General features: G+C 45.5%; 1 protein-coding gene across 1 annotated transcript in view; it reads right to left on the minus strand.

Annotated features, from left to right (window-relative positions):
- Positions 1–12,808, minus strand: part of LOC144782452 (laminin subunit beta-1-like) — a 385,361-nt gene that overhangs the window by 59,689 nt on the left and 312,864 nt on the right. Inside the window, exons 28-30 of the mRNA XM_078661828.1 lie at positions 8,262–8,503; positions 5,379–5,582; positions 403–547 (exon numbers count right to left, since the gene is read on the minus strand). Of these exons, the coding sequence (XP_078517954.1) occupies positions 403–547; positions 5,379–5,582; positions 8,262–8,503 (591 nt within the window). The remainder of the gene's footprint in view (positions 1–402; positions 548–5,378; positions 5,583–8,261; positions 8,504–12,808) is intronic.

Here is a 12,808-nt window from a genome sequence, read left to right on the forward strand (position 1 = left end):
GTATAATTTACTATCCAACACTTTCCCTACTGTACGTAGACTGGAGTTGGAATAGTAAATTATACTACTCCTAAGTCCAGCGCCCTCCAACGCAAGTCGTTGCAACGACTTGCGTTGTAAAAATCGCGATGTAATGTACCATGATGTAAAGGTATGCGTTGTAACGTCATACATCCGTGTACGAATGACCACTACAGGGGCTTTAAAAGGACATGGGGCGCTATTCACAATAAAATACAATTAACAAAATAATTCACCTTATGAAAAGGGAAAGAGAAAATGGCCATATGTTCACTTTCAGGGCGGATGTGAGCAAAGCCTCGTTCACTGTAGATAAAATAAAAGTAAAATAATCCTATCCTAATCCTACTGTTTATTAACGTCACAAAGAAGTGCCCCTACCCATCAGGAAGTCTTTGATCTTCTTAATGAACTCGCGCAGCTTCTGGGTGGAGTCCTCCATCCGCCGCTTGGCATTCTGGGCATTGGTGAGGGTGGCCTCGCTCCGGCTCTTCGCCTCTCGGGCTATTCCTTTGATCTCCTGAATCTGGGGAGAAGCGAGAGGAAAAACGAATAAAACACCATTGCCCTCTATCTATCGAGGCAGTTAACAGTGACTAATGACCTCTATTGAAGGAGTTAAGCATTTTAATTCACTGACCAACAATTACAGACACAGGGGCATATTAACAAGGAACAGGGAATATTAACGCTAAGGGCGCTTAGCATTCATTTTTTTAACCCCCGCTATCGCTGGATAATATCACCTGGTTATGGCGTTATTAACAACGCTAACCCCTAGGCGATAAAAAATCCAGCGATAGCAGCATTTTGGGAGGTTATCGCTGGTAATGCAGCGATAAAACCACAAGGATAGGGACATCCTTGTTGATAGCCCATGGTGGACTTAGCCATGTAATCCACCTCCCGTTGGATTACATGGCTAAATCTGAAAATTAGCAGACGTAAAAAAGCAGCGTTAACCGAGGTTAGCGCTGCTTTTTTTGTCTCTAACAGCGTTATTGTGAAGCTTGATAATAGGAGAAATGTCGCTTAGCGACATTTCTCCTATTATTTTGCTCTGGAACGCCCACTTTGCATCTCATTAGAGATGCAAAGGGAAGCGTAGTGAAAAAGGGTGCTAACATGCGATTTTGCATGTTAGCACTCTGTTGTTGATAGGGCGATATTTTTATCTCTGCTTCTTTGGCTTTTAAAACCAAAAAAGCGGGGATAAAGCCCTTGTTAATATGCCCCTCAGTGAGGACGCACACTGAGGGGAAAATGTAATTGCAAAATATTCACATCTGGCTGAGGGCAATGTGACCTGACACCCCCATCAAACCCCGTACAGGCAGACAAACCTACCCTCTTCACGAGCCGGCCCACCATCCTTGCTTTAGACTTTCAATAAACTTACAATGCAAATTAGCAATAGTTGTTTGCAGCATTTTAAGTCTTTCGATTGGCTCAGTCAATCCCCTCATCCCATGCAAGATGTTACTATAAATTCATTTGCTGTGTACAATGACGCCATCTAGTGGATAAACATCAGTTTGTTCGTGTTGAAGTGGACACCGACTGTGTGTGGTCTAGAATCACTCACTCATTATGATTGTGCTCCCTGTTTTCTGTTTTTACTGATTTTTACAGATAAATACATACAGGAAAACATTTATTTTCATGCACAAGCCGGTGTGCCAACGCTGATTTTTCTGGAAATTCTCATATTAGTTGGGGATATCTCGGACAGAAAGATAACTCTACATCCCACTATTAGTTTGGACGTGAAATTACCACCTCCCAATTACCAATACACTTGTAATGAGAGTCCTCAAGTTCACGTAAAGCTCTCAGTCCGAGTTTCCAGTTGCTTTGAAGTGCTACTGAGGAGATAAAAACACAAGGAGGTGACGTTGAGGATCTACGGAACGTACTTACAAGGGGAGAAGGCTTTTGTCCCCGTCCTAGCGACATCTCAGGGAGCGGTCGAGCCTTGGTGGGGAAACAGGAGGTTACCTGGCTGCGGTCACGACTGGGTGATGTGCTGGTAAAGGCTAGTGGTCCTTGTGTCCAGAAGCCTAGCTTAGCTTGGGGTGGGGGCATTGGAGGGGTTGGGGGGGGAAATCTAAAATTCCCCAACAAAAAAAAGCAGTGGGCTGCAGGAGAGAGATGACCAAGGTTTGGAGTGGACTGTTTCCATGAGGAACAGGGTCAGTATTGCTTTGAATTCGGTGGTCCTCTGTCTAGGGTGGCACAGTGAGCGAAAAACAATGGATTGGAATGGTACCCCGGGCAATTTCCACTGAGTAAACTATTTGCAAGCATTCATCTTATCACGTTTCGGGTGTCTGGTTGCTAGTAGTATTCTGGAAACGTAGACTGGCACAGCTTACTACTGCCAATGCCTGTGAATTCCAAAAAGTAGTACATTTCCACCCATTCAAGGAGTACTTCTATAGGTGCAGACTTACTACTTTTTTTAAACCAGACACTCTATGTATTTCTGGAAACTGAAATCCTGGCTCTGCCCAGTGTGCCAGTAAGGTGTGTGTTCCTTGGTGCGTACTTTAATTTTTTTTGCCCCTCTAGCGCCGGGGCGCTTCTCGGAGCAGCCGTGCGCTTTACAGATCTCAACATTCATTCATTTAAGATCACGATCCAAAAATGAACAAGTTAAAACCACTTAGTGAAATGAGAACAACAAGAAAACTGACATAGATATAGCAGACCCGACGCACGGCCCCCAGACCAAACTACAAAATTAAGAATGCATAAGAGGGGATTCACACCCTAAATACCCCTGATAAAGCTACACTGGTGCCCGTTCCGCCGGGTTCTGGTAGTTCTCCCTGAGATCTCATGACTAAGGTCAACTACAGCATAATGGCTCCTCCACATAAATCTTCTCTTTTCCACAAGATTTACATGTTTTAAATGAAGATTTTTTAAGCGCTACCTCAGCCATTTTATAAACTGCTTTCCTCTCTCCGTACAGCTGTCAGATAGGGTTCCTCACAACTCAACATGTGGTAGATTCCGATTGGCTGGAGTTTAGATCATTATAATGATGTGGATAGGTTGGATAAAGTTATAATGAATGTCAAGGTAAAGGAATACTTTTAAGTGTACTGCTGTTTAGGATGTTACTGGGGGTTCCTAGTCTGCGACAGGCGGGGAAGGATTCAAGCATGTGGATTTATGAAAGATCCAATGCTGGAGAAGAGGAAATTCGCAACCTAAACGCCCCTGATGAAGCTACCCTCCTGCCCATTGAGCCTGGTAGTTCTCCCTGGGAGCTCATCACTACAGTCACCTACAACACAATGGCCTGGAGTCCCTGCCCTGGGTTCACTTATTTCGAATGTATTTTCACTACACGCACTCACCTTCGTCTCTGCTACTAGAAGCATTGACGGTAGAGTTATGAAATCATTGCACGTAGGCAGGGCTCCCTGTTTCTAGTCCTCGCCTTTTACAAATCATTTTGTCAAGTGACTTATGGCCCCATGTACTAAGACCGAATTGAAAACATAAGAGGGTGCAAGGGCAAATTAGAAGGGTGTGTCCAGTGCTGAGCCAATGGCCTGGCTTGGCTCTAACAGGCCGTGCACGAGTAAAGCTATTAAAACATTTGGCAAGTATGAAACATACATATTGTAAAAATATGATAGTCTGGTCAAAATTAAGAAAAAAGTGTATTTATTTGAAATGTGGAAGCGTTTCACAATAGTATATCAAATTATATCACTGCAGACCTTTATTAAAAGTGATTGTTTTTAGAAATAGTCATGGCTCACCTCAGTGACAATGACGTTAGTGAACTAAGAGGCAAGTCAGTGGTGATGTAAACCCTAAACGTGGCCTAGGTTCTTATTATTGATGGAGCAACATTACAATCTATTCAGTGAAAAGTAAGAAGTGCTTCCACAGCACACATTTTGAACTCAAGTATTTAAAAGTGTGCTCATATGTGATAATAAATAAAAAGGAGGTTCTGTGAAATAAAATATCTGACAAGGATCACACAATTTGGACAAGAAAGGGAAGCCGGTACTGATTCTAAGTTATCTGGTTTCACATTTTAAAAATTCAGCCAGCAGAGAGCTATTTCTCTCTCTCTCTCTCTCTTTCTCTCCCTTTCCCGTTTACATGAATGGTAACCATTTTGTTTTTTAGTCTTGGCTCAAAGCGAGAAAATCGGTGACAGAGATAGAAGTCCCGATTCAAGTCCCCCAGATCTAACTACTAAGCCAAGAATGCATTTATTTGTGGGGAGTCCAACCTCAAACACCCCCTTGAAGCGCCGTCCCCGCTTGTGTCCCAGTCATTTTTGACAGTCAGACCAGTGTTGGGGTAACAAAACCCATTTTCAATTAAAGTTTTAAAATAAAGTCTCAAACATTGTGGAGCCCCCAAGTAAAGATGATATTTCAGCCAGGGTTTCAAAATAGGGGTGCCAAATGTGCACAGGGGGTGTACCAGGATTGTCACATCTGAAGCCCATACTCCCACAAAGACAAGTCTGGTGCCTCCATCAACTCTTCCAAGCTGTTGGCTTAAAGGGGTGAGTACACACACTGCACCTGTGATGTGAATGGGAGTCTGATGCACTTTCTGTGCATGGACTTTCATATTTAGGCTGGATAACAAGAAAGTGGCAGGTTGCTGCTTTGGACTACTAAAGATGATGAGGAAAGTTTTTCCAATCTTATCCAGGGAGACAAAAAAACTAGTAGTCCAAGCGTTGATTCTCTCCCGCATGGACTATGCCAATGCTCTTTATATTGGATCACCAAAACCCACAATAATGAAACTTCAGGCAGTGCAGAACTGTGCAGCTAGACTGCTCCTGGGCATCCCCCGCAGAGAATCAGTCCAAGGAGCTGTAGCCTCACTTCACTGGCTGCCCGTAGCAGAGAGGATACAATTCAAGGCCCTCTGTGTCACCCACAAGATCATGACCTCAAAATGTCCGGAAATACTTCAGTCAATCATTGTCCCTTATCCTAATAGAGCATTACGATCTGGAAACAAACGCCCTGGCGACCATTCCGAGAATCCGCAAGTCCAGAAGTGGAGGACAGCGATTCTCATATGTTGCCTCCAGAAGGTGGAACACTCCTCCGGATCAGATTCTTCTGGAAGAAAACCACCTGGTCTTTCGTAAGCGGATAAAAACACTGCTATTTCCATCCAGCTAAAGTGTGTAACTACAGTTCAGTTCCTCAGCGCTGGGAGGCCTTATGGTAGCCATGCGCTTTACAAATACCTTTCCATTCAATTCCATTCCAAGTGTCACCTTCACCTCTGCATCACTCCCTCCCTTCTGCTCATTCCCTCTCCTCCCTCCCTCAGTGTGGATATCCGTCACCTACCCGCTGCGCCATGTCGGACAGCTCAGTCGCCGTGCTCTCCAGCTCTCGCGAGAGGTTCTGGCTTCTCTCCAACGCCTTCATGGAGACCGGCAGGGCGCCCTGGCAGTTGTCTCCACCACATTTGCGCTTTCCAAAGTCATCCCTGCAGTTGGCTCCACCGCAGGGTGCAGTGTCGCAGCTCTGGTCCCCGGGGGCGCCACAGATCTAGAGGCAAATCACAAGCAAAAAGCACCAGAATTAAACATAAAAATAAACTAATCGCTTATCGCCACACCAGGCACATCTCATTCTCCTGGCTGGTTGTCTGGCTTCCTCAACAAGATGCCACCTCACCGTTCGATGAAGTTGCAGCTCCCTTTACTAATGTTCTCAAGGTTTACTCCCATCTGCGACAGGAGAGTTTGAAGAGTCAGAGGTACCCAGGGGTGCACGCGGAGAGCTTTGATCAACATGTCCTTCCACGACCATTCATGGTCAGGACTCACCTGGACTAGAGTCCTCAGAGGTGGAGACCACATCTTCAATGGTGGAAGGCAGAACCAAATCTTAATGTTCTGAGTGCTTTTCTACAAGGTTAGACTACTCTTGGCCTTAAGTAGGAGCAGAGCCCAAGGTGACCAGGAAGGTTGTAGTAGGGTCAGGAAGACTGCTCGGAATGTAGGTGGTCTGACAGTTAAGGAACACTCCTTATTCCCTTTGTCCTCTACATACACACGTTGGTGTCCATTTCACTGTCTCACCAGTTGGAGGGTGGTTCTGTGCATCCCCGTGTTTTGAGATCTACGTTGCGGGTTTTACTCAGCAGTTCACTAGGGAGGAAGTGACACCGCTCAGACAGCTCCATGCCCAAGTGGTCAGTACATAAGAATCTCCACCTTCAGAGGAGGAACATGGTTGGCATGAAATGTCAAATACACGGAAAACTGAGGTCAACATAGAAGCAACTGTTGTAAGTATAGACTGGTCCAGATGTAAAGAAGAAAAACACTGAACTCAAGGTATGTGGGGGACAGCAGGTCAGAAGAACCTTTGACCATCACCCGACATTCTGTATTCTGATGTCTCATGTATTAAAGGTCAGAGCATTCAGTACTCTGGCGTCTCATATAATATATTTCAGGGCATTCAGTAATCTGACGTCTCACATAATAAAGGCCATAGCATGCTGTACTTTGAAGTCTCATGCAATAACGTTCAGATCATTCAGTACTCTGATGTCTCATATAATAAATACCATAGCATTCAGTACTCTGACGTCTCAGGTAATACAGGTCAGAGCATTCAGTACTCTGACGTCTCACATAATAAAGGCCATAGCATGCTGTACTTTGAAGTCTCATGCAATAAAGGCCACAGCATTCAGTACTCTGATGTCTCATATAATAAATAACATAACATTCAGTACTCTGATGTCTCACATAATATAGGCCATAGCATTCTGTACTCTGAAGTCTCATGTGATAAATGTCAGAGCATTCAGTACTCTGACGTCGCATGTAATAAAGGCCCATTCAGTACTCTGACGCCTCATATAATTCAGGTCATAACATTCTGTCCCTGATGTCTCGTGTAATATAGTGCATGGCATCTGCACTCTGATGTCTCATGTAATAAAGGCCATAGCATTCCTTACCCTGACGTCTTGTGTAATATAGGTTAGAGCATTCTGTACTCTCACGTCTCATGTAATAAAGGTCATAGCATTCTGTACTCCGACATCTCATGTAATACATGTCATAGCATTCCTTACCCTGACGTCTTGTGTAATATAGATTAGAGCATTCTGTACTCTGAAATCTCATGTAATAAAGGTCATAGTATTCTGTACCCTGCTGTCTTAAGTAATATAGCCTTATAGCCCGCCGTAGAGGGCTATACCGGCTATTAAAGGCCCTCTCCAGCGTTAAAGGCCCCGAGCCGAAGGCGAGGGCCTTTAACAAGGGAGAGGGACTTTAATAGCAGTATAGCCCGACTACGAAGGGCTATAAGGCTATTAGAACATTCTGTCACTAGAGGACAGAATGTGCTAACAAAAAAAACAAAGCCTTTTGGGAGCGCGAGGGGATTGGAATCCCCTCAGGCTCCCTGAAGCCTTTGTTCACAGCCAGAGCTGTGAACAAAGAAACATTGGAATGTTGGAGCTCCAGGCTTATACCAGCCATTATAAGGCAGGAGCACTCCATTGTTCTCAATGGAGCTCCCAACATTCCAATGTTCTAATAAAGGTTATAGCATTCTGTAACGCGATGACTCATGGTATAAAGGTCATAGCATTCTGATGTCTCATGTAATAAAGGTCGTGCTTTACAAACATCATTCGGGAGCACTGCTCTTTCAACGCATGCACTGCCCTTTCATCGCGTCACTGCTCTTCCAATAAGTACACTTCTGTTTCATCAAGTGCACTTCTCATTTTAGTTTACTGATTTTCTTCAAGTGCAGTGTTCTTTCGAGTACACTGTTCTTTCATCAAGTGCACTTCTCTTGCAAGTGTACTTCTTTTCATCAAGTGTAGTGCTCATTCATCGACTACACTGCTCTTGCATCAGGTGCACTTCTCTTTCATTGAGTGCAGTGCTCTTTCATCGAATGCAGTGCTCTTTCATCAAGTGCACTGCTCATTCATAACATGCACTGCTCTTTCATCTTCCACTGCATGACTCAGGTTCATGATTGCAGTAAGTCACCTCAGAGACCAGCTCCCTTGACAAGCTCAAGGCATGCTATTCCACTGTTCTGACACTGGCATCTTCAGTGAGCCATAACTTCAGTAACAACACTCACTCAAGCCACCAGCTGCACACACCACTGGAAGCCATCTTCCCCCCTGAGTTATTCACTTTTGCTTTCCTGGCATACAAGCCGCCCTCTGCTCCATCTCACCTTCTCATTGATGGAGAAGACATTCAGCCCTTGGGTCTTCTTCTGCAGCTCCTTGAGGGCCCTCCGCTGTGCGGCTGAGGTCCTCTTGAAGGCGTCCTGCTTCTCCTTCAGGACCTGCTCGGTCTCCAGACGCGTTCTCTCGGACTGACCGACCGGGCTATTGGGACCCAGGACGGAGTCGTTGGCCAGCTTCCAGGCTGCGTTGGACTCGAGGTAGGACTTGAGGATGCTGCTGCAGGACTCTGAGTGGGAAGAGGAAGAGATGAGCCAGTGTCAGTGGAGGCAGGAGGTGACCCACTTCATGTCACCCCGACTCTCTCGCCCAGAAACCAATACAGAACAGAGGGGAAGAGAGCGTGTGCATAGTATGTCGTGTGTGTATGGACAGTACCGTGCACTGCTGTAAGTTCAGTGGGGATCCTTGGCCCCCTCAGTAAAAAAGCTGAAGTTAATCAAGTTCTCTTTCTATAAAGTTGTGAAAGAAAACACCATACCTAAATAAAAGATATAAGAAGGAGAGTGACACTTAATTTTTAAATAAAATAATAAGATTAAATTGTGATAGGCAGGTTCTTCCACTGAGAATGAATGGAAATGTGTCTTGTAACATACTATCTTGGTTTTTAATAACAACCAAACATGGCATGTGGATTGTTTACAATACTGGCATCAATGGGAGCAAAGGTCTCAAGTGAAGGACCCCCAGGGGGCGAATGGACATTAGCATGCCAGAATGACATCAGTTGTGGTGCATTGCGTGTATGAATCTCTTCATGCAAAGGGTCAGACGTGTCAGCAGCAGCACACCAATACTCCATTCTTCATCACACAAATCATGCATCTCTTCGTGGTACCCAGATTGTTTTCCATTTCTACAGGCACCTGCGTCCCTCATAGACTGACGTTTATTTGGTCTTACACCCAATCATCTCTCTTTTCCATGTTTCTAGAGCAGGCAGCTGACTCTACCCTAATCCTGGACTATATCTCGTTGAGGCAGATTCAGACCCATCCTCATACGACCATTTTATATTTCGACAGGCCAATCTCACCCCTGAGGTCTAAAGCATCCGTGGGGGGAGTCAAAGTTACCTCTACTGGTGCAATCATTGCAAGTTATGTGTACAATGCCTTAAAAAAAAAAGTATGATTAGAAAGTACCCTCCCGAGCCTGGCCGCGTGTTCTCCTATCCATTCTGTGGGGACACGCTGCACCTCTAGGAGTAGCCGGCGTGTGGAATCTTGGGGAGCCTAAGCCTCAAACTGGACTGGATACTAGCAACCCCCCCTTAAGATCATGAGAGCATCGCCCCCTGATTTTTATCCTCAACCAGGCTCATCGATCTGTCCTCAAGTCTCAAAGGGAATCATATAAAATAGTTCAACATATTCTGGAGATGACGACACATCAGAATGCCTCCATTCTGGCCTCCACTGGGCAGCGGTCCACTATGTCTTTCCATTTCACGTTGTAACTAAGTGGGCGTGTTGGACGCTCAAATAGAAATAAAGCTTAGACTGGGCCAAGGCAAATTCTGTTGGAGTTCAGTGCAGGGCTTCAGCCTGGTACCTCCACCACAATACCCAGTTTGAGATGCTAATGATATCCTGGTTCTTCTGCCCGCTGTCCAGACCTTCTAACTCACCAGGCAAGCGTCCTCCCACAGAGTACTGACCACCATGACCGTGCCGTTCCATTCCACCATTTTCAATGCTATAACCCAAGCTTTAATTACACGGATGGCAGGTGTGGCAAGGATCCGACACCCATACCCCAGGAAGGAAATTAAAACAGGTTTGGTCACTGATGGTCAACCTCTCGCGTCAGACTTAGCGTTCCTCCAGAGGGCAGTAGGCCCAGTCATTGGGCCTGCAAGGGAGCTGCTGAGGTCCTGGCCCCCAGACAGGGCACCACCATGCTCGCTTCATTGGATTTACTAACAAGTTGGGCAGATATTTCCTCAGAAGTAACTTTCTGAAGTTACACGTCTACTTTCTCTTGTAAGATGTAAGAAAAATGCATAAAGAAAATCATCTTGAGTCGAACTGCCGCTTTAAAAAAGGGACAAGAGCTGCTTTCCCCACATGCAAAAGACACACAATTGATGGACGGAATGCAGAACAAATCAAAACACTCACCCCCAGTCAAGAGACCTGGGTAAATACATCATTATTTTGCTCACCATGCCACCCCAGTTTAGACCTGGCCATATGCAAATCAGTCTTAACCCTGTGCCTTATGGGAGCAGTCCAGCCCGAACTGCAAAGCCAGGTCCTCCCTGGACCAGAAACAAGCATCCTGGGACCGGTTTCGGGGTTTTACCCCGAGTGGGACGGGTATGCTGAGACGTGGGCCCCGTGCACTCCATGCCACTGGAATCAAGCTATCCTGGCTGATGAGGGCTGAAAGCCCAAAACCGGTCCTTGGATGCTTGTTTACAGTCCAGAGAGGACCTGGCTTGACAGTTCGGGCTGGACTGTTCCCATTGGGCGCAGGGTCAAGACTGATTTGCATATGGCTGGGTCCAAACTGGAATGGCATGGTGAGCAAAAAAAACAATGGATTTAGGCCCAGATCTCTGTACTGGGGTGAATGTATGAAATTTTTCTGCATTCTGTCCACCAACTGTTGTTTTTGCTTTTTTTCCCCACATGCAGCATCTTCCGTGATCCTTTTACCGACTGTGATGAGGCCCTCATACAAAAGTTGACCCTGACCCTTGCCATTTTTTATGCCTAGGTATTCACGTGGAGCATTAATTGTGCAAGAGAACATTCATACCCGTCCTGTGATGGAACAGGGTGGATTTGGACAAGGTTAATATTAAACCCAGAATGCACCTGGAATATAAGAAGGTTTCTGGGTATTGTGAAGTAGGGATACTACAGGATCATGATTATGTCACCAGCATGTCTGCATCTAAGGATATTCAGTTTTAAGCAGGATCCCACCAACAAAACTCTTGATCGAGAAGGTTAATCTAACGCAGCATGCTAGCGATTCTACTGCTGTGACAAATACTATCGTAGATGGGGTCAACGCTGGCTCATATTCTGCTTACCCACCACAGTAGGGGATGTAAGACGGTACAACGCGTACCGTCACAACGCATCCCTTTACCACGCATCCCTTACAACGCAAGTCGTTACCACGACTTGCGTTGGGGGCGCGGATTTCGAATAGTATAATTTACTATTCTAACACCAGTCCCCGTGGACCCTAGGGAAGGTGTTGGGATAGTAAATTTACTATTTTTAATCCTTTAGCGCCCTCCAGCGTAAGTCGTGGTAACGACTTGCGTTGTAAGGGATGCGTGCTAAAGGTACTGCGTTGTAAAAACTTCGTGGTAAACGATGTTTACCCACAGTAGGACAGAATGAAGGAGGCTAAGCAAGGAAAGAACACACATCTTCAAACTCTGTGTCCTGAAGAACTATAAGGACCCGATTACAAGTTGCATGGGTCCTGCAATTATCAGGGCTGGAATCACTGGTTCCAGCCAGGTGTTGCACCCCTGTGCAGTGCAATTATGAGTTTTAGTCCCAGGAGTGCCAGGTACCCTCTGCATGGTCCTTTTCACTTCCATTTACCACTTCCCTCAGCAGGTGGGAAATGAGAGTGGGGTGTGGACAGGCAGGACAGGCTCCAGGGCTGATGAGGAGGGTTCCATGCTCCCATGTGTTAGAAGATAGGGGTTAGGTGGGGGTCAGGCTGTGCCCACAGCCCCTTCCTCAGAGTATGAGGTGATTTTGCCAGTGAAGAAATGCAACCAGTAAAATCAGGTCTGCTGTTCACACTCCCAGTACCTTTAGGTGCGGGAACAACATGCAGCATAATATTGGGCCCTAAATAGGGAGCCCCATTCAATGGAGCCAAACACCTCCTAAGATAAAGGGCTATTTAAATATCTCCTTGGTCAAATTTATTGTAAAAGTGTTGCAGATCCAATCATGTTCATCTTCTAGACATGCATCAGAATTGGATGGAGTGGACCCTAGAAGAACTGGAGGACCGAAACCTCAGTATTATGTGAGAATCTCAGTTGTGGCCACATCACGTATTCACACAGTAATGACACATCAGCTGACAAGCTGTTCTCTATCTTAACCCGCTTGGAATAGCTGTCGGTGCGCAGAACCAAGATAACTAGACAAACGCAGGACCAGTTTTACTGGGAGGCATTTAGGACTCATCTCGTGGACCAGAACCAAGCAAGGTTTGTGTCTGTTTAGAAACTGAGGGGCATATTAACAAGGGCTTTATCTCCGGTTTTTGGCTTTAAAAGCCAAAGAAGCGGAGATAAAAATATTGCCCTATCAACAACAGGGTGCTTACAAGCAAAATTCGCATGTTAGCACCCTTTTTCACTAAGCTTCCCTTTGCATCTCTAATGAGATGCATAATAGGAGAAATGTCACTATGCGACATTTCTCCTATTATCAAGCTTCACGCTAACCCTGTTAGAGACAACAAAAGCAGCGCTAACCACGGTTAACGCTGCTTTTCTACGTCTGCTAATTTTCAGACTTAGACATGTAATCCAATG

Source organism: Lissotriton helveticus, chromosome 9 (genome assembly GCF_964261635.1).
Source record: "Lissotriton helveticus chromosome 9, aLisHel1.1, whole genome shotgun sequence".
NCBI classification, from domain to species: domain Eukaryota; kingdom Metazoa; phylum Chordata; class Amphibia; order Caudata; family Salamandridae; genus Lissotriton; species Lissotriton helveticus.